Raw genomic sequence first — 22,180 nt, 5'->3', positions numbered from 1 at the left:
CGGCTCGAAGGCTGAGGCCGGGTAGCAGTTCTTAACCGTGATGTTATTGAGGTCCCAGTAGTCAGTGCACGGGAAACCGATGCGGAGGTAGCAAATGGCCTGAGCCTTAATGAAAACTTCCCGAAGGTCCGGGTACTCTGTGGGAATGGCGGAAAGGTCCGGGGCAACTTCCAAGCCCACGGAAGACGTCGCGGGGCAGGCTGCGCTGACTTCAGGCGGTGGGCATGGCAGAATGGGCTCCAGCCCATGATGGCACCAGCAGTTCAGTCGATGAGGTGATTGTGTCACTGGAGCCAAGATAATCCCAATACCACTTGAACCTGGGGGGGGGGGCAGGCAAACGACAGGTCCAGGGCAGGCAGAGGTCAGTAATCCAGAGCAGAGTCCGAGAGGTACAAAATGGCAGGCAGGCAGGTCAAGGCAGTCAGAATGTTCAAAACCGTGAAAACAGGAGTACGTGAAAACCGCTGCTAGGCTTGACGAGACAAGACGAACTGGCAACGGACAAACAGAGAACACAGGTATAAATGCACCAGGGATAATTAGGGAAGATGGGCGACACCTGGAAGGGGGTGGAGACAAGCACAAAGACAGGAGAAACAGATCAGGGTGTGACAGATAGGGTATTTATGGATGTGTTATGAATGACTGATGGTGTCTCACTTCAAACAAAGTATTACGGGACACTACATGAAGTGTCAATAAATTGTTTTTAATATTCTGTTAATTTATGAAGGTTCTCTCATGACCCACAGGTTATTGTAGGGTGTGAGAGATATTTAAATGGAGAGATGGACCTCCAAAGCTTGTGTTTGGGTGTGTGTGTCAGAGCCAAGATGATTTGGAGTAGTCCAACCTGAGACTACCTCACCAGGTATTCCTTTTCTGTTCCCATGCTGGAGACCAGGGCTTGTTCACAACCTGTTACAACGGTGCCAACATTTTGTGTCTGATCTTTCAGCGGGGGAGTGAGTGAATGTGTCAAAGACCGGACTGGGCCCAGCACTGCACGGTATGGCTCGTTATGTTGTTGTGTGTGGGTTTGTGTACTGAGGAACATGTAACTTGGTTCCAGTAAAAGCCACTTTCAATTTCCCTATGTTGGGGGCTTTCATCAGGGTAAGTGTTTCTTGGTGTAAAGTTGTCCCGAACACAGCACATATCAGCCTGGGACATCAGCCATTCATTGTTAGCCTTAGTTGGAGTGACCATAGAATTCTATGGGAGTGACCTTACTGAGTAAATAATTTGCCATCATTCCTTCCCTGGTCCGTCACTAGTTAACGCTGCCACAAAGTCATAATTATGGCTAAACCCTGCCCATTTCCACAATTACTCTTCTTGAAAATAGATTTTAAATCTAACCCTAACTAATGAAGGCCAAATTTGATGCGTTGGGGGGGTGGTATGTGAAAAAGTGCTGTAATTTCTAAATGGTTTACTCAAATTTCTAAACAGTTTACTCAATATGGATGAAAATACCCTCAGATTTAAGCTGACAGTCTGCACTTTAACCTCCGTCATGGTATCATTTCAAATCAAAATTGCTGGAGTACAGAGCCAAAACAACAACAAAAGTCTCACTGTCCAATTTTTTTAAATAAAATTGACACATTCATATTTCAGTCGAATTTAACATCAGGATCGAACAACAAACCTGTTGTAGGCCTGCATATTCAGTGTCATTGACTGACAAGCTGGCATAGTCTTATCTCTTGGTCAAGCTGACCATTGTTGACACATGGTTGGTTCATCTGAATAACAAATACTTATTCAAGGACTTCAATAGTGTTGAGGACTAGCTTGGACCAATGGCTGGTCCATGTTCAAGTGCCAAAACTCGCCAGGTTTTGACATTAGTAGTATTCTAATTCATCACATTTTCTAACATATTAGAATTGATCATAAATGTACTGATTCAAACCTAGACAACATATTTTATTTAGCATTGTGTTGCATCATTATTTTAGGCACCAACTGTCTACTGATCTCTACTGGGTTCTACTTCTAAAGTACAAGAGCCTTTGTGTACATTTTTATTTTGTGGTTAGATAAATAGAGAAAAATAACTCATGTAGTATTTGAAGAAAAATGAAGGTCGTAGTATGCATAAGTTGTTGGATAAAACAACACGTGATTCTCCAGATAGTTTTCATTAAAAAACTGACTTAGATGGACATTGATCTGTAAAGGGCAAAATGGCAGTGGGGCAGGTTAACCTAACCTATGGGTGTATGTGGCCACCTCAGAACTCGTGATAACCCACTTAACAGGCTTTATTATGAGCACATACTGATCTCAGCTTATGTAACGTTAGTTAATTATATATTTTATTACGATTGTTTTGTCGACAGAAAATTTCTTTAAAAGGCGGTCTGGGACTGTTGTTCCTCACATCACACTGGCCATGAGAGCAGTAGTACTTGCACTGACTCTAGCCCTTGTGGGTAAGTACTGTTTTTCTGTCTTATTCTAGTGCGGATAACTTCATGTAAATATAACTAAGTTATGTAAATATTGAAATGTACAATTCTGTATCTATGACATCTTTTGAAAAACATTCAGTAACATATTGTGACAATAATTTTTGTTTTATCTTGTAGCGAGTCAATCTGTTAACTTTGGTAAGTACATATTATTTTTATGGATTTTTACTTATGTTTATTTGGTAGTTTCACTTCTGCATTTTTTTTCTAGTTGAATAAATTAAGTAAAACCAGTTCTCAGATCACAAGATCATCAAATATGTTTTGATTGTTATTACAGCCCCTGATTTTGCTGCCAGTAAGACCTATGTGTACAAGTATGAGGCACTGCTCCTTGGTGGTCTGCCTGAGGAGGGTCTGGCTAGAGCTGGAGTAAAAGTAGTCAGCAAAGTTCTTATCAGTGCAGTTGCAGAGAATACCTACTTGCTGAAGGTATTTGTTATACATGAAGTTCACACACAAACAATATCTTAATGTGATGTCCATTACATTGACTAATACATCAATTGATATCTCCTTGTAGCTTGTGAACCCTGAGATCTTTGAGTACAGTGGTGTGTGGCCCAAAGATCCTTTCGTCCCAGCTGCAAAACTCACTTCAGTCCTGGCTGCTCAGTTCTCGATTCCCATCAAGTTTGAGTATGCCAAGGGTGTTGTGGGTAAGGTATTTGCCCCCACTGCTGTCTCTGAAACAGTGCTGAATGTCCATAGAGGTATCCTGAACATTCTTCAGCTCAACATCAAGAAGACACAAAACGTCTATGAGTTGCAGGAGGTACAACTTGTATATGTTCATATGTAGATGCAAAACATGTTTCAGTAAGCAATGTTTGAGTTCCTCACTCATGCTCTCTTTTGTGTTAGTCTGGAGTTCAGGGAGTGTGCAAGACCCACTATGTGATCAGTGAAGATGCCAAGGCACAGCGCATCCATTTGACCAAGAGCAAGGATCTCAATAACTGCCAGGAGAGAATCAGGAAGGACTTTGGTCTGGCTTACACAGAGAAGTGTGTAGAGTGCCAGCAGGTATGAGCATAAGTATCTATTTTGGGGGTTGGAAAAACATAACCAGAAACACTTCACATGACAATACAACTCTGTGTTTTGTCTAAACAGAGAGGGGAGGCCCTGATGGGAGCTGCCACTTACAACTACATCATGAAGCCCGCTGCCAGTGGTGCTCTGATCTTGGAGGCCACTGTTACTGAGCTCCATCAGTTCACACCATTCAATGAGATGTCAGGAGCAGCCCAAATGGAAGCAAAGTATGTTGACTGATTTGTGGTACAAAAGGAAAACATTTTCATTTTATTAAGCTTGTAGGTTTAAAAGTTTCCCATGAACTACCTTTCACAGACAAATGTTGACCTTCGTTGAGATCAAGAAGGATCCAATTATTCTCCCCGGTGGTAATTATGTTCACCGTGGATTCATCCGGTATGAGTTTGCCACTGAGATTCTCCAGATGCCTATTCAGCTCCTTAAGATCAGCAACGTACGTGCTCAGGTACAGTGACTCAATGACTCTATCTGTTATTTGATACATAAGCCTGACAATATGTAAAGCCAAAGATGACAAAGGTTTAATACAAACACTTCATTTGAATTGTTTAGGCTGTGAAGATCCTGAATCATCTGGTCACATACAACACGGCAGAGCTCCATGAAGATGCTCCTCTTAAGTTTGTGCAGTTTATTCAGCTCCTGCGCATGGCAAAATCTGAGACTATTGATGCCATCTGGGCTGAGTTCAAGGACAAACCAGCTTACAGGTAATTTTTCAAAATATTTTTTTTTCTGGGACAATTGCTCAAACGAAGACACAATGACAGAAAACTTTTTTTTTCAGACACTGGATCCTGGATGCTGTCCCCTACATCGGAAGTTCAGTGTCTGTGAGATTCATCAAGGAGAAGTTTTTGGCTAGTGACATCACTATTTTTGAGGCTGTTCAGGCTGTGGTTGCCGCTGTGCATATGGTGGCTGCTGATCTGGACACTGTCAAGCTTTTTGAAGTAAGTAAACCTTTAAATGATGTTTATGCATTCTTATAGATTTCCTCATTAAGATGACTAAAAATGGTGGCATGAGGTGGTCTAGTGGTTAACGCCACTACCTTCAACACATATGTGACCCACTGCCTCGATTCAGTCTTATGTAGCAACATTTGGTGTTTAAAAAAAGAAGAAGTTGATACTCAGATCTACAAAACGGTATATCATACACCACAGTTGAGGAACAATGGGAAAGTAATTCTGCTTTGAAAGTTGGTTGTAACCCCACTTATGAGAAAATGTCTCTTGAATCTTTTCCTACACCTACTGGAGATCTTCTGCGTTTAAACCTATTCAGCATCGTTAGCACCCTCTTAAGCCTTTGCCCCACCCATCTCTTTAAGGATTCACATGTGAGACCATGAGCTAAACAGAGTGAGTATGGTAGTGTAGTAAACAACCAAAGATTTCAAGACTAAAAGTGGTGAAAGTAGTAGCCTAAAATAGGGAAAAGCTTCAGGTAAAAATACAGTTGATCTAGTCCTTGGCCTATATCCTAATCTAACTTTGAAAGTGTCCGGATAAAAATATTTTATAAATATTTTATAATTATACATTATGCTTACCCAGACACTTGTCCAAAACTGATGGGTCATGTGAAATAAATTATATAATCACCCCCAGCCACATGTAGCTAAGTGGATGGTTACTATTGTCTGGATATGTACACATGTTCATGAAATACATTCGATAGCCGTAATCAGCAATTGCAAGTGGCTTTCTGAGATGCAAATAATATTACTACAGAGATCATACACGTGCCGTTAGCTAGCAAGCCAGCAAGCTAACATTTGCTAGCTAGCTAACAGTACGCTTTAACTTGCAATGAATATGACTTTCTGACAAAATTTGAAACGAATAATATCTGAGAATGTAGCTACACTATTACCAGTATACATGGATGAATACTTCATGGCAGCGTGTCTTTTCTGTTTGGTTTGTAGCAAGCTACAGCTTGTTTGGCCCGTTGTTGTGTCAAGTCACTTCGGTTCACACTGACTGTGTGCAGAAAGTAGTCCATCACAACCTTTCCCCACTAATCTTTGTCAATAGCACCTAATAATTTCTGGGCAACAATGTTGTTGAGCGCAGTAGCAACACATTTGCAGATCTCCATGGCTAGCATTATATCTTTCAAAAAAGCCACTGTAGCAAGGATTATTGACACATACCGAGCAGCTCATGTTATAGACAGAAGTGTGCTACATATCAGACAAACACAAACTCATTATTCATTATCTCAGCCAATCATGGCTAGCGGGAAGATATTTTTCCATGGCTAAACCAACTAGGCTCCTAATTTAACAATTGTATTCATATTTACAGATGGCATACAAGTTTGTTATGAAGGCACATGACAGTTCACATGTTCCAGGAGGCATTTCTGAAAGAAAAAAATGCAAATGCCTCTCCTGTGAAGTAGTGACGTGCGACATACGCCTAGCTTTTTGAAGCTGGTCACATATGTGCTTGTGACCGTCTGGTTGCGAATCCTGGACCCACTTTACTCCTTCTACACTGTCCTATCTCTTCAATATTTTGTAAGAAATGATATAAAGATGACTCAAAACAATATCTTTTTCACCACCAGAGCCTAGCTTTAAACCACAAGATTCAGACACACCCAGTTCTACGTGAGATCACCATGCTTGGTTATGGTACCATGGTTTCCAAATACTGTGTTGAATATCCCAACTGCCATGCTGAACTTGTGAAGGTAAACTGGATGTATTTTCCTATAATCAATTTACATTTGAGTCACTTAGCAGATGCTCTTACAATAGCTAGGTGAGATAACAACATATCACAATCGTATCAAGTACATTTTCCCTCAAAAAGATTTATCAGCAAAGTCAGTGCTAGTGGGATACTCTTCAAAGAGGTAGGTTTTCAGACATTTTCGAAAGATGTCATCTCACGTATATGATGATCTACTGATTGAGGTTTTTCAAACATATCTACTGTACATGTCTTCCCACAGCCCATCCACGAACTTGCTGTTGAGGCTGTTGCTAATAGGAAATTTGAGGAACTCTCCATGCTTCTTAAAGTTCTGGGTAATGCTGGCCATCCTGCTAGCATTAAACCAATCACAAAGCTCCTGCCCGTGTTTGGAACTGCAGCTGCTGCTCTGCCCCTGAGAGTCCAGGCTGATGCAGTCTTGGCCCTGAGGAACATTGCTAAGAGGGAGCCTAGAATGGTGAGTACAGTCCCTCCATTAAATTGCAAATGACAACATCATCATTCTCATTGGCGAAGTCCATTCAAATCTCTGCATTATTGTTGTGAATTAGGTCCAGGAAGTTGCTGTGCAGTTGTTCATGGACAAGGCTCTCCACCCAGAGCTCCGCATGCTTGCCTGCATTGTTCTGTTTGAGACAAAGCCCCCAATGGGCCTGGTGATTACTTTAGCTAACATTCTGAAAACAGAGGAAAATCTGCAGGTGGCTAGCTTCACCTACTCTCACATGAAGTCCTTGACCAGGAGCACTGTCCCTGACTTTGCCTCAGTGTAAGAGCACTCTTTCACCTTTACATGTCATTAAATCTCTCTCAATTTCTATAGAATCAGGTTGAATAACATAGGTACTATTCCTTCATTTTAGTGCTGCTGCCTGCAATGTTGCTGTCAAGATGCTCAGCAACAAATTTAGAAGATTGAGCTGCCACTTCAGTAAAGCCCTCCACATGGATGCCTATAGCAGTAAGGAACTGTCCACGAGCAAGCCCCTAGCCTCCATATATCTTCCTTGGCTTGCAATGACTGACCCATAGCATCATTCACTAAATATCAACAAAGTCAATCATTAACAGTCATTTTTCCCCATCTTAAAGGTCCCCAGAGGATTGGTGCTGCTGCCAGTGCTTTCTACATTAACGATGCTGCCACCATTTTCCCCAGAACCGTCGTGGGCAAAGCTCGCACCTACTTTGCTGGAGCAGCTGCTGATGTTCTTGAGGTAATGGCGTTTTTTCAAAGTTCGTTGAAATGATAATGATTGAGTACATTAAAAAACACTTTTTAACTGTTCAAGCTTAATGTCTGCCCATTAGGTTGGAGTGAGATCTGTGGGAATCCAGGAGGCTCTTCTGAAAATCCCCACAGATCCTGAAAATGTTGACAGGATCACCAAGATGAGGCGTGTCATTAAGGCTGTAAGTATCAACGATCACTACGTTACACATTTATCTTAAATTGCTTCAATCCCTGTAGATTTTAAAATTAAATTGATCAATCAGGTTTGCTTTACTCGTCTATCCACAGCTGTCTGACTGGAGGTCCCTAACCACAAGCAAGCCCCTAGCCTCCATATATGTGAAGTTCTTTGGACAGGAAATTGCCTTTGCCAACATCGACAAGTCCTTCATCGATCAGGCACTTCAGGTACAACAAATGATATAACTTAATAGTCTCCAAAAGTATTCATAAAACATTCACAGTTGAGGGACAAAACAGCTAAACCTAATATTATCCCACAGCTTGCCAACAGTCCTTCTGCACACGCTTTGGGAAAAAAGGCCTTGAAGGCACTGTTGGCTGGAGCAACTTTCCAGTATGCTAAGCCCCTGCTGGCTGCAGAGGTGCGTCGCATCTTCCCCACCGTTCTTGGTTTGCCCATGGAGCTAAGTTTCTACACTGCTGCTGTCGCTAAAGCAGACCTCAATGGTAACTATATCCTAATAGTTCTTGCTAAGTAATTAGTAGTTCTTCCCTGGATCTCTGATCTCCCATATGAATGTGCTTTATCTTTATGTACATAGTCCGTGCCACTCTGAAACCTGCTCTGCCTGAAACCTTCCATGTTGCCCAGCTATTGAAAACAAACATTCAGCTACATGCCGAAGTTAGACCAAGGTAAGTATAAGACCAATATTTTCTGATGACATCATTAGTACCACAAATCTTGGTAAATTTAACAAATGTCTCCTCTTCCTGTAGCATTGTCATGAATACATTTGCTGTGATGGGAGTGAACACTGCATTCATCCAGGCTGCTATTATTGCAAGAGCTAAGGTCCACACAATTGTCCCTGCAAAATTGTCAGCAGAGCTTGACATCGCTCATGGCAACTTCAAGATTGAAGCTTTACCTGTTTCCGCTCCTGAGTATATTGTTGCCACACAGTAAGGGCAATCTTTTTCTTGGTCAGAAAAGAGGATGTAATAGGTGTTTACATTAAGTTCATATTTTTTTAACACGGCTGCCGCACTACAGTTTTCTTGAGATCTATGTTCCTTCAAACAGCATTGAGACCTTTGCTGTGGCAAGAAATGTGGAGGATGTCCCAGCTGAGAGAATAACTCCCATGATTCCTGCCCAAGGAGTAGCAAGAAGCGCACAGCAGTCCAGGGAGAAGTTGACATCTATGATTGCAGCCTCTGCTGCCTCTTTTGCTGGAAGTTTGGTGAGTTTGTATGAAATACTTGTTCAAAACTAAATTCACACAAGAATTGCCAATCAGAAATTATTAACCACAGACCCCAGACATTTGATACATTTTGTGAATTTATATAATTTTTTCAGTCAAGATCTTCTGAGATCATCTATTCTGATTCGCCATCCAAGTTCAAGCCCATCACACGGATTGAGCAGACAATCTGTGTCGAAAGGCTTGGAGTCAATGCATGCTTTGAATTTGCCTCTGAGAATGCTGCCTTCATCAGAAACACTCTTTTCTACAAAATGATTGGAAAGCATTCAGTCCTTATTTCTGCGAAACCATGTAAGCATTAATTTGGTAATAAGCAAAATTCAGCATATACTTGCAACAATTTGTTTAGCTATTTCTAATGCATTCCATTTTTAGCAGCATCTGAACCCGCCATCGAGAGGCTGGAGTTTGAAGTGCAAGTTGGACCCAAGGCTGCAGAAAAGATTATCAAAGTCATCACCATGAACGAAGAGGACGAAGCTCCAGAGGGAAAAACTGTACTGTTGAAGCTCAAGAAAATTCTGGTGCCTGATCTGAAGAATTCCTCCAGTTCCAGCAGCTCTCGTTCCAGCAGCTCTCGCTCTAGTAGTTCCCGCTCTAGCAGTTCCCGCTCTAGCAGCAGCTCTTCCAGCTCCTCCAGCGCTCGCCTCTCCAAGGTAAGGCTACTGTTTCTCACAAAACTCTTTGAGTCAGATATTTATGGAGGTGACAAACAAGGCGCACACTTGTTGCAAACATACATAGATGTTAAAAATGTGAAGAGAATTTATTGAATGTAATGGTATTTTTACCCAAATAGCCTTACGGCCCCAACGACGACAACCCCAACGACCGCAAATTCAACAGGTATCACAAGGTACAATATTGAGGAATTTTCATCTACGGTATGGTTTACAAAAATACATTTTTGTAGAAAAGTATTTCCGTAAATACCCTGATGATTTGTTTTGCTGTTTGTTTGCAGGACTCTCAAGCCACCTCCAATATAATCTCCAGAAGCAAGAGCAGTGCCTCTAGCTTCCATGCCATCTACAAGCAGGTGACACTTCACCATCATAACTTGAGTCAAGATAATCATCTCTTTCATTGTGTGCCATTGGGAGTGAGCGCAGAGATGAATTAAGCTTTAAAATGTGTTTCTCTTCTCAGGCCAAATTCCTTGGCAATACTCTCGCCCCTAAGGTGACCATCCTCTTCCGTTTAGTGAGAGCTGACAATAAGAATGAGGGATACCAGGTTACTGCTTACTTGAACAAAGCTACTTCCAGACTGCAGATCATTCTGGCTGCCCTTGATGAGAACGACAACTGGAAACTGTGTGCTGATGGTGTTGTGCTCAGCAAACACAAAGTCACTGTAAGATCAAATATCTTGTAAATAGTGCTACAATATAAGTTTTCTGATCGTTTTTTTTATTGTTTAGGTTGTACTGTGGGTAGCAATAATCACTATTGTATACTAAAAAAAAGTACACTTTATTTTGTTCTCCTAATTAGGCCAAGATTGCTTGGGGTGCAGAGTGCAAGGAATATAACACCTTTATCACTGCTGAGACTGGTCTTGTTGGTCGAAGCCCTGCAGTTCGTCTGAGGTTGTCTTGGGACAGACTCCCTAAGGTTCCCAAGGCTGTTTGGCACTATGTTAGGATGTACGGTTACTCATTTGTAATTTAATAGTGATAGCTGAATAATGTTACAGAACAAATCAAGAACAACTTCTGATTTGTGTAACCTTTTCTCTTCTAGCGTGTCTGAATACATCCCTGCGTACATCCCATCTTACCTGGCTGAATTGGTTCCAATGCAAAAAAACAAAAATAGTGAGAAACAGATTCAATTAACTATGATTGCAACATCTAAAACGACCCTGGATGTCATTCTGAAAGCACCCAAGGTGAGGAACATTGTTTTTCCCACAATAGCATTTTCTGCTGTTTATTTCCCTAGACTTCTCTTCTTGGTTGACTGTTTCTGATGAGGATTTGTGTATCTGAATCACAGATGACACTGTATACACTGGGTGTGACCCTCCCCTGTTCTCTTCCCATTGGGTCTGAGACTGATCTTACTCCCTTTGATGACAACATTGTTAACAAAATCCACTACTTGTTTTCTGAAGTCAACGCAGGTAAGCAGAAACAATAAAAAAACTAAAAAACAAAACAATGTCACAGAAAATGGAAAGTTACAACATTAAAAAAGGCAAGGAAGGTATAAATGAACACTATTGTTTTCCAGTTCAATGTAGCATGGTCAGAGACACATTGACCACATTTAACAACAAGAAGTACAAGACCAAGATGCCTCTCTCTTGCTACCAAGTTTTGGCTCAGGATTGCACCACAGAGCTCAAATTCATGGTCCTGCTGAAGAAGGATCAAGCATCTGAACAAAACCACATCAATGTGAAAATCTCTGACATGTGAGTATTGTTTTAGAAAACAACTGCTTTTGACACAAATATATTTCTTAGTTCCATCAATAACATAATGTATGAAATGTTATCTTTGACACTTCCAGTGATATCGACCTGTACACTGAGGACAATGATGAGAACAATGATGAGGACAATGATGAGGACAATGATGTGATAGTGAAGGTCAATGGAATAGAAATTTCCAACGACAACCTCCCATACCAGGACCCCTCAGGTTTCTCATGCTCCTTCAACCTTATTTATCAACATCACAATAACTAGAATAATCTAATGTACTGCAGTAATAAGATAATAGAAAATGGCCTCATCCATAAACCACAACATTGTTAATTTTCTTGCCTAAGGTTCTATCAAGATCAAACGGAAGGGTGAAGGCGTGTCTCTCTATGCCCCAAGCCACGGTCTCCAAGAAGTCTACTTTGATAAGGACTCATGGAAGGTGTTTGGAATCTTATGTCATAATATCAATAATACTGTATCATTCAATTTATGAATAGCATATTACTTGTTTAAAGGGTACTGAAACATAAGCTACAGTCGTTCTAAGTTGTTATATGATTTTGGCACTCAGATTAAAGTTGTGGACTGGATGAAGGGACAGACCTGTGGACTCTGTGGAAGGGCTGATGGCGAAGACAGACAGGAGTACCGTACACCCAGTGGCCGCCTTACCAAGAGCTCAGTCAGCTTTGCCCATTCCTGGGTGCTTCCTTCTGAGAGCTGCCGTGATGAGTCTGGTAAGTCTTAGCCTACCGCTTATGCTGCATTACAAATGTCCGTTCATTTAGTTAACATATTATTACTGTACCTCTCTATCTCAGAATGCCTCATGACGTTCGAGTCTGTGAAGCTGGAGAAGCAGGTGATTGTTGATGCCGAGGAGTCCAAATGCTACTCTGTTGAGCCTGTGCTGCGCTGTCTGCCTGGATGCCTCCCAGTGAGGACCACCCCCATCACCATCGGTTTCCACTGCCTGCCCGTCGGTGAGTCTATAATGGACAACTGTTTTACTGAAGACACCATACTGTTCTGATGTATACAATAAATACTGATCTGCAGTTCCTAATTTCTTACTTTCTTTCCTATTACAGATTCCAACCTGAACCGCTCTGAAGGTCTGAGCAGCATCTATGAGAAGAGTGTGGACCTGAGCGAGAAGACAGAAGCCCATGTGGCCTGTCGCTGCTCTGAGCAGTGCATTTAGTGCTCTGGTGGAGCAGATACTGTAACTTTTGTAACAGAAAATATGTCATTTCACATCACTGAGATGTAACCTACAACATTATTGAACACTCAAATTGTAATAAATCCAACTGTGCATTCAAAGATGGTCTCTGATACATTTTTCCACGTTTTCCATTTGCAAAAAGAGCCCTCTAATAAGAGAAATTTAATGGCAATCACTTTTCATGGTGAATTATGAATTTAAAAAAGATATTAAAAAAGACATCAGTGCTATGACTGTTCAGTATACCATTTCCATTGCACTGCATCTACAACAAATACAATAGCTTAGACCAATATTTTTTTTGTTGTCATCACAATCAATTGAAGGGAAAGACAGTTTGTCAATTTCATAAATCAATGTAAAGAACTATATCTCTTTTCACATTTGGTGTTGGTGTATCAGCAACATTTCACTAAAAGTACATTCAATATTTAAGGAAAAACTATGTTGACTATGATAACAGATACATTACGCTGTCTGACATTCAAATGTATAAAACTATATGACCTTAAAACCTCTCTGGGATATGTGTGACACGTCCCACTTGGCCAATAGCCAGAGAAAATGTAGAGCGCCAAATTAAAAAAATGTATATAAAATCAAACTTTCATTAAATCACACATATAAGATACCAAATTAAAGCTACCCTCGTTGTGAATCCAGCCAACATGTCAGATTTCAAAAGGCTTCTCGGCGAAAGCATAAGATGCTATTATCTGATTTACTGCACAACAGTAAACAAAGAGAGTGTAGCATATTTCAACCATGCAGGCGCAACACAAAACGCAGAAATAAAATATAAATCATGCCTTACCTTTGACAAATTTCTTTTGTTGGCACTCCAATATGTCCCATAAACATCACAAATGGTATTTTTGTTCGATTAATTCCGTCCATATATGTCCAAAATGTCAATTTATTTGGCGCGTTTTGATCCAGAAAAAAACAGCTTCCAATTTGCGCAACGTCACTACAAAATATCTCAAAAATTACCTCTAAACTTTGCCAAAACATTTCAAACTACTTTTGCAATACACCTTAAGGTATTTGTAAACGTTAATAATCGATTAAATTGAAGACGGGTCTATCTGTTTTCAATACAGGAGGTCAACAAACTAACGCTACTTTTCTAGTCTTGCGCAACTCTCAAACAGTACACATAACGTTACACTGATTCCAGATGGCCGTTCTTCTTCATTGCACAAAGGAATAACCTCCACCTATTTTCAAAGACTGGTGACATCCAGTGGAAGCGGTAGGAACTGCAAACAGGTTGATTAGAAATCTAGTATCCCAATGAAAACCCATTGAACAGACGGCGACCTCAAAAAAAAGAAAATCTGAATGGTTAGTCCTCAGGGTTTTGCCTGCTCCATAAGTTCTGTGATACTTACAGACATGATTCAAACAGTTTTAGAAACTTCAGAGTGTTTTCTATCCAAATTTACTAATCATATGCATATCTTATATTCTGGGGATGAGTAGAAGGAAGTTGAAATTGGGCACGCTATTTATCCAAAAGTGAAAATTCTGCCCCCTTTCCTAGAGAAGTTTTTAACAAAACGGTAATACAATAAAAATACTTTTGGCACGAAATCTATACAAATGACATCTACAAACAAAAACATTACCTTAAAAACCACACTAATTTGTCCCTCTGTCACTCATCAGTCAAAATATTATGGCTCTATGAAAACACAGTCAGGGGCCTTGTCCGTCCCAAAAACACTTGGCCTTGCCACCATGGCAATCCAACTCGATGGATTCTCCATTCACCGAGCGGACAGGACATTGGATTCAAGAAAATTGACAGGGGGAGGGGTATGCCTCTTCATCAACAGTAAATGGTGTCCTGACTCTACCCATTGGAAGTCTCTATGTCGCAGAGAACGTCATTAACCAAGGCCTGGAACACAACAGGAGCGTTGGTTAGACCAAATGGCATGACCAGATATTCGTAGTGACCGCTGGCCGTGTTGAAGGCAGACTTCCACTCGTCCCCTTCCCATATGTGCACCAGGTGGTAGGCGTTCCGCAGGCCCCCTGGAGCGGCTCGAAGGCCGAGGCGATGAGCGGTAGCGGGTAGCAGTTCTTAACCGTGATGTCATTGAGGTCCCGGTAGTCAATGCACGGGAAATCGATGCGGAGGAAGCAAATGGCCTGAGCCTTAATGAAAACTTCCCGGAGGTCCTGGTACTCTGTGGGAATGGCGGAAAGGTCCGGGGCAACTTCCAAGCCCACAGGAAGACGTCGCGGGGCAGGCTGCGCCGACTTCAGCCCATGATGATGGCACCAGCAGTCCAGTCGATGAGGTGATTGTGTCACTGGAGCCAAGAGAATCCCAATACCACGGGAACCTGTGGAGACTTAATAAGCATGAATTTGATAGCCTCGCTGTGATTCCCTGACACTCGTAGGTTGATGGGAGTGGTATTGTGGGTGACCCTGCCTATTGAGCGCCCGTCCAGCTCTCTAACGTCCTTGGGAATGGAAACGGGCTGAGTGGGGATACCCAGCTCGGACGCTAAGGTGGCGGCCATAAAACTCTCATCGGCCCCAGAGTCGATGAGTACCCGAAGAGATTTCGACTAGTTCCCCAGCAGAACGGCATGGAGAGGGGTACGAGTAAGGGGAGAGGGAAAGTTCTCCGTGTGGCCCACCAGAGTACTCAGCCCTACCGGTGAGCCTGGTCTTTTAGTGGACATGAGGACAGGGAAATGACCAGTAGTCCCGCAATACAGGCAACTCTTCGTCTTAAGCCTGCGTAAACATTCGGCTGGAGACAACCTAGCTCTCCCTAGTTGCATCGGCTCGGGAAGAGCCAATTCGTCAGACTTCGGAGACTCTCTGGAAATCTCGGGTGTCCTCGGATTCTCTAGGATACGGAGACGTCGGAGATTTCCGGGATGCCTCGGAGGCGAGGTAGAATCAGACCTCTCCTTCCTACGTTCCCATAGCCACCCATCGATCCAGATGGTCAAGGTGATGAGCAAGTTGAGATCTGTTGGTAGTTCCCGGGCTGCTAGCTTGTCTTTAACGTCCTCCGATAATCCGTGCAGGAACGTGTCGAACAGCGATTCCGGGTTCCAGGCAACCTCAGCCGCCAATGTACGGAAATCCACCGCATAGTCTGCCACACTGTGGGAGTCTTGCCGAAGCTGGAGTAACTTCCGGACAGGCTCTCTCCCGGGCAATGGAGAATTGAAAATCTTCCTTAGCCATGAACTGCTCCAGACTGAAGCATACGGCATACTGTTGTTCCCACACTGCCGTAGCCCAGGCGAGAGCCCTACCGGACATCAGCATGGTGAGGTACGCTATCTTCGAGCAGTCTGAGGGGAAGGAGGAGGGCTGCAGCTCGAAGATGAGGGAACACTGAGCAAGAAACGCCTGACAGGTTCCCGACTCTCCAGCGAAGCGTTCCAGAGGGGGTAAGCGGGGTTCTCAGGTAGCCGGGGTGGCTGGGAGAGACGCGCTGCTGACTGTCGGGTTACTGAGGGGCTGGGAGGTTACTTTCGTGGTAGGCTGCCTAACAGACAACCCGCGGAATTGCTCCAGCAATGTATCCAATGCAGAACCTTCCATAAGACCACGAAGCAACTCCTCGTGCCTTCCAGTGGTGGCTCCTTTTCGAGGAGACGGCGTTGTGGAGCTGGACCAAGTCTGCTGTGTCCGTCATGGCCAGTTTGTACTATCACGACTCAGGATAAGACCCAGATGGAGACAGTTCAAAATATCAAACGTTTATTTACAAAATGGGGGGTGGGGTCAGGCAAACTACAGGTCCAGGGCAGCCAGAGGTCAGTAATCCAGAGCAGAGTCCGAGAGGTACAGAATTGCAGGCAGGCAGGCTCAGGGTCAAGTTAGTCAGAATGGTCAAAACCGTGAAAACAGGAGTACGTGAAAACCGCTGCTAGGCTTGACGAGACAAGACGAACTGGCAACGGACAAACAAAGAACACAGGTATAAATGCACCAGGGATAATTAGGGATGATGGGCGACACCTGGAAGGGGGTGGAGACAAGCACAAATACAGGAGAAACAGATCAGGGTGTGACAGATAGGGTATTTATGGATGTGTTATGAATGACTGAAGGTGTCTCACTTCAAACAAAGTATTACGGGACACTACATGAAGTGTCAATAAATTGTTTTTAATATTCTGCTAATTTATGAAGGTTCTCTCATGACCCACAGGTTATTGTAGGCTGTGAGAGATATTTAAATGGAGAGATGGGCCTCCAAAGCTTGTGTTTGGGTGTGTGTGTCAGAGCCAAGATGATTTGGAGTAGTCCAACCTGAGACTACCTCACCAGGTATTCCTTTTCTGTTCCCATGCTGGAGACCAGGGCTTGTTCACAACCTGTTACAACGGTGCCAACATTTTGTGTCTGATCTTTCAGCGGGGGAGTGAGTGAATGTGTCAAAGACCGGACTGGGCCCAGCACTGCACGGTATGGCTCGTTATGTTGTTGTGTGTGGGTTTGTGTACTGAGGAACATGTAACTTGGTTCCAGTAAAAGCCACTTTCAATTTCCCTATGTTGGGGGCTTTCATCAGGGTAAGTGTTTCTTGGTGTAAAGTTGTCCCGAACACAGCACATATCAGCCTGGGACATCAGCCATTCATTGTTAGCCTTAGTTGGAGTGACCATAGAATTCTACGGGAGTGACCTTACTGAGTAAAGAATTTGCCATCATTCCTTCCCTGGTCCGTCACTAGTTAACGCTGCCACAAAGTCATAATTTTGGCTAAACCCTGCCCATTTCCACAATTACTCTTCTTGAAAATAGATTTTAAATCTAACCCTAACTAATGAAGGCCAAATTTGATGCGTTGGGGGGTGGTATGTGAAAAAGTGCTGTAATTTCTAAATGGTTTACTCAAATTTCTAAACGGTTTACTCAATATAGATGAAAATACCCTCAGATTTAAGCTGACAGTCTGCACTTTAACCTCCATCATGGTATCATTTCAAATCAAAATTGCTGGAGTACAGAGCCAAAACAACAACAAAAGTCTCACTGTCCAAATTTTTTTATAAAATTTACACATTAATATTTCAGTCGAATTTAACATCAGGATCGAACAACAAACCTGTTGTAGGCCTGCATATTCAGTGTCATTGACTGACAAGCTGGCATAGTCTTATCTCTTGGTCAAGCTGACCATTGTTGACACATGGTTGGTTCATCTGAATAACAAATACTTGTTCAAGGACTTCAATAGTATTGAGGACTAGCTCGGACCAATGGCTGGTCCATGTTCAAGTGCCAAAACTCGCCAGGTTTTGACATTAGTAGTATTCTAATTTATCACATTCTCTAAAATATTAGAATTGATCATAAATGTACTTGTCACGTTCCTGACCGGTTTTCTGTTAATTTGTATGTGTTTGACGGTCAGGGCGTGAGTTTGGGTGGGTAGTCTATGTTATGTGTTTCTATGTTGGTTACGAACTGTGGTCCACGAAACAGGAATCCTGGACATGGGATGAAGTATTGGAGGGAAAAGGACACTGGGCTCACATTGGGGAATATCGCCGCGCTCGTGAGGAGATGGAAGCAGCGAGAGCCCAGGAGCGGTGGTATGAGGAGGCAGCAAAGAGACGTGGCTGGAAGCCGGAGAATCAAGCTCATAACCGCAGATATGAAGGTACGCGGCTAGCAAGGAAGCCCGAGAAGAAACCCCAAACATTTCTTGGGGGGGTGGCTAAGAGGTAGTGGGTCTAGGGCAGGTAGGAGACCTGCGCCCACTTCCCAGGCTAACCGTGGAGAGCGGGAGTACGGGCAGACACCGTGTTACGCAGTAGAGCGCACGGTGTCTCCTGTACGTGTGCATAGGCCGGTGCGGGTTATTCCACCTCCCCGCACTGGTAGGGCTAGATTGAGCATTGAGCCAAGTGCCATGAAGCCGGCTCTACATATCTGGCCACCAGTACGTCTCCTTGGGCCGGCTTACATGGCACCAGCCTTACGCATGGCGTCCCCGGTTCGCCTACATAGCCCGGTGTGGGTTATTCCACCTCCCCGCACTGGTCAGGCGACGGGGAGCATACTACCAGGTAAGGTTGGGCAGGCTCAGTGCTCAAGGGAGCCAGTACGCCTACACGGTCCGGTATTTCCGGCGCCACCTCCCCACCCCAGCCTAGTACCACCAGTGCCTACACCACGCAACAGGCTTCCAGTGCGTTTTCAGAGCCCTGTTCCTCCTCCACGCACTCTCCCTATGGTGCGTGTCTCCAGCCCAGTGCCTCCAGTTCCGGCACCATGCACTAAGCCACCTGTGCGTCTCCAGAGCCCTGTACGCACTGTTCCTTCTCCCCGCACTCGCCCTGAGGGGCATGCACTTAGCCCGGTACCACCAGTGCCGGTACCACGCACCAGGCCTATAGTGCGCTTCGAGAGGTCAGTGTGCCCTGTCCCTGCTCCCCGCACTAGCCTGAAGGTGCGTGTCCTTAGCCCGGTGCCTCCAGTTCCGGCACCACGCACCAGGCCTACAGTGCGCCTCATCCGGCCAGAGCCATCCGTCTCACCAGCGCTATGTGAGCCATCCGTCTCTCCAGCGCCATCTGAGCCATCCGTCTCCTCAGCGCCATCTGAGCCATCCATCTCCCCAGCGCCATCTGAGCCATCCGTCTCCCCGGCGCCATCTGAGCCATCCGTCTCCCCAGCGCCATCTGAGCCATCCGTCTCCCCAGCGCCATCTGAGCCATCCGTCTGCCCAGTGCCGTCTGAGCCATCCGTCTGTCCCAAGCCATTAGAGCCGCCCGTCTATCCCGAGCCGTCAGAGCCGTTAGTCAGTCAGGATCTGCCAGAGCCGCCAACCAGACAGGATCTTCCAGAGCCGCCAACCAGACAGGATCTGCCAGAGCCGCCAACCAGACAGGATCTGCCAGAGCCGCCAACCAGACAGGATCTGCCAGAGCCGCCAACCAGACAGGATCTGCCAGAGCCGCCAACCAGACAGGATCTGCCAGAGCCGCCAGCGAGCCATGAGCGTCCAGTGCCGTCAGCCAGCCATGAGCGTCCAGAGCCGTCAGCCAGCCATGAGCGTCCAGAGCCTTCAGCCAGCCATGAGCGTCCAGAGCCGTCAGCCAGCCATGAGCGTCCAGAGCCGTCAGGAGCTGCCCTTCAGTCCGGAGTTGCCCCTCTATCCTGAGCTACCTCTCTATCCTGAGCTACCTCTCTATCCTGAGCTATCCCTCTGTCCTGAGCTACCTCTCTGTCCTGAGCTACCTTGTCCCGGAGCTGTCCTTTCTCTTGGTGTTGCCCCTTAAATTAGGTGGGTGGAGTAAGAGGGTGGTCATTCTGAGGGGGAGACGTAAGCTGGGATTGACTATGGTGGGGTGGGGACCTCGTCCAGAGCCTGAGCCACCACCGTGGTCAGATGCCCACCCAGACCCTCCCCTAGACTTTTGGTGGTGCGTTCGGAGTACGCACCTTGAGGGGGGTGTTATGTCACGTTCCTGACCGGTTTTCTGTTATTTTGTATGTGTTTGACGGTCAGGGCGTGAGTTTGGTGGGTAGTCTATGTTATGTGTTTCTATGTTGGTTAAAGGGTGACCTGATATGGCTCTCAATTGGAGGCAGGTGGTTTTCATTTCCTCTGATTGAGAGCCATATTAAGGTAGGTGTTTTCACACTGTTTGTTTGTGGGTGGTTGTCTCCTGTGTCAGTGTCTGTGTATGTTACGCCACACGGGACTGTTTTCGGTTTTGTTTGTTCGTTCGTTTTATGTAGTCAGTTTTCCTGTTCATGCGTTCTTCATGTTTCATGTAAGTTCGTCGTCCAGGTCTGTCTACGTTGTTTATTGTTTTGTATTTTTGTTCAAGAGTTTTTTGTCTTCGTCTGTTTGTTGTAAATAAATAATATGTCGAACTACAACGCTGCATTTTGGTTCAATCCCTGCTCCTCTTCGGATGAAGAGGAGGAGGAAAGCCGTTACAGTACTGATCCAAACCTAGACAATATATTTTATTTAGCATTGTGTTGCATCATTATTTTAGGCACCAACTGTCTACTGATCTCTACTGGGTTCTACTTCTAAAGTACAAGAGCCTTTGTGTACATTTTTATTTTGTGGTTAGATAAATAGAGAAAAATAACTCATGTAGTATTTGAAGAAAAATGAAGGTCGTAGTATGCATAAGTTGTTGGATAAAACAACACGTGATTCTCCAGATAGTTTTCATTAAAAAACTGACTTAGATGGACATTGATCTGTAAAGGGCTAAATGGCAGTGGGGCAGGTTAACCTAACCTATGGGTGTATGTGGCCACCTCAGAACTTGTGATAACCCACTTAACAGGCTTTATTATGAGCTCATACTGATCTCAGCTTATGTAACGTTAGTTAAATATATATATTATTACGATTGTTTTGTCGACAGAAAATTTCTTTAAAAGGCGGTCTGGGACTGTTGTTCCTCACATCACACTGGCCATGAGAGCAGTAGTACTTGCACTGACTCTAGCCCTTGTGGGTAAGTACTGTTTTTCTGTCTTATTCTAGTGCAGATAACTTCATGTAAATATAACTAAGTTATGTAAATATTGAAATGTACAATTCTGTATCTATGACATCTTTTGAAAAACATTCAGTAACATATTGTGACAATAATTTTTGTTTTATCTTGTAGCGAGTCAATCTGTTAACTTTGGTGAGTACATATTATTTTTATGGATTTTTACTTATGTTTATTTGGTAGTTTCACTTCTGCATTTTTTTTCTAGTTGAATAAATTAAGTAAAACCAGTTCTCAGATCACAAGATCATCAAATATGTTTTGATTGTTATTACAGCCCCTGATTTTGCTGCCAGTAAGACCTATGTGTACAAGTATGAGGCACTGCTCCTGGGTGGTCTGCCTGAGGAGGGTCTGGCTAGAGCTGGAGTAAAAGTAGTCAGCAAAGTTCTTATCAGTGCAGTTGCAGAGAATACCTACTTGCTGAAGGTATTTGTTATACATGCAGTTCACACACAAACAATATCTTAATGTGATGTCCATTACATTGACTAATACATCAATTGATATCTCCTTGTAGCTTGTGAACCCTGAGATCTTTGAGTACAGTGGTGTGTGGCCCAAAGATCCTTTCGTCCCAGCTGCAAAACTCACTTCAGTCCTGGCTGCTCAGTTCTCGATTCCCATCAAGTTTGAGTATGCCAAGGGTGTTGTGGGTAAGGTATTTGCCCCCACTGCTGTCTCTGAAACAGTGCTGAATGTCCATAGAGGTATCCTGAACATTCTTCAGCTCAACATCAAGAAGACACAAAACGTCTATGAGTTGCAGGAGGTACAACTTGTATATGTTCATATGTAGATGCAAAACATGTTTCAGTAAGCAATGTTTGAGTTCCTCACTCATGCTCTCTTTTGTGTTAGTCTGGAGTTCAGGGAGTGTGCAAGACCCACTATGTGATCAGTGAAGATGCCAAGGCACAGCGCATCCATTTGACCAAGAGCAAGGATCTCAATAACTGCCAGGAGAGAATCAGGAAGGACTTTGGTCTGGCTTACACAGAGAAGTGTGTAGAG

At 43.8% G+C, this 22,180-nt stretch overlaps 2 protein-coding genes across 3 annotated transcripts; both read left to right on the top strand.

Annotated features, from left to right (window-relative positions):
• Window positions 1-2,358: 2,358 nt before the first annotated feature.
• On the top strand, window positions 2,359-12,736 carry LOC129849279 (vitellogenin-like). Of its 2 annotated transcripts, none has more exons than XM_055916206.1 (34): window positions 2,359-2,447; window positions 2,604-2,624; window positions 2,767-2,918; window positions 3,010-3,261; window positions 3,351-3,512; window positions 3,603-3,751; window positions 3,843-3,993; window positions 4,101-4,258; window positions 4,336-4,501; window positions 6,132-6,257; window positions 6,522-6,740; window positions 6,835-7,052; window positions 7,147-7,244; window positions 7,376-7,500; window positions 7,595-7,696; window positions 7,806-7,925; window positions 8,021-8,207; window positions 8,303-8,396; window positions 8,481-8,666; window positions 8,788-8,947; window positions 9,067-9,265; window positions 9,353-9,630; window positions 9,774-9,830; window positions 9,939-10,013; window positions 10,124-10,330; window positions 10,471-10,622; window positions 10,720-10,867; window positions 10,975-11,101; window positions 11,212-11,395; window positions 11,494-11,624; window positions 11,755-11,849; window positions 11,982-12,147; window positions 12,232-12,393; window positions 12,502-12,736. In XM_055916206.1, the coding sequence occupies exons 1-34, from the start codon at window positions 2,408-2,410 to the stop codon at window positions 12,612-12,614; spliced, it is 4,980 nt and encodes a 1,659-aa protein (XP_055772181.1). In that variant the 5' UTR covers window positions 2,359-2,407; the 3' UTR covers window positions 12,615-12,736. The 2 variants fall into 2 exon arrangements, with proteins under 2 accessions (XP_055772181.1, XP_055772180.1); XM_055916205.1 differs by having other exon boundaries at window positions 9,350-9,630.
• An 8,298-nt stretch (window positions 12,737-21,034) lies between these two features.
• LOC129849277 (vitellogenin-like) lies at window positions 21,035-22,174 on the top strand (the record flags this gene model as incomplete). The annotated part of the gene is made up of 5 exons (XM_055916202.1): window positions 21,035-21,124; window positions 21,281-21,301; window positions 21,444-21,595; window positions 21,687-21,938; window positions 22,028-22,174. Coding segments are annotated over exons 1-5 (612 nt in total), but the record flags the coding sequence as incomplete, so codon positions are not given.
• Between the last annotated feature and the right edge of the window lie 6 nt (window positions 22,175-22,180).

Source organism: Salvelinus fontinalis, unplaced genomic scaffold (assembly GCF_029448725.1).
Source record: "Salvelinus fontinalis isolate EN_2023a unplaced genomic scaffold, ASM2944872v1 scaffold_1412, whole genome shotgun sequence".
Taxonomy (NCBI): Eukaryota; Metazoa; Chordata; class Actinopteri; order Salmoniformes; family Salmonidae; genus Salvelinus; species Salvelinus fontinalis.
Note: the sequence above shows the minus strand (reverse complement) of the source record. Positions and strands in the feature narration are given on the sequence as shown.

Excerpts from the sequence above, each read along its gene's own strand:
- LOC129849279 (XM_055916205.1), top strand. The coding sequence starts at position 2,408 with ATGAGAGCAGTAGTACTTGCACTGACTCTAGCCCTTGTGG. Across the intron at positions 2,448-2,603 it reads ACTGACTCTAGCCCTTGTGG|CGAGTCAATCTGTTAACTTT; the intron begins GTAAGTACTGTT and ends TTTATCTTGTAG. Across the intron at positions 4,259-4,335 it reads AAGGACAAACCAGCTTACAG|ACACTGGATCCTGGATGCTG; the intron begins GTAATTTTTCAA and ends TTTTTTTTTCAG.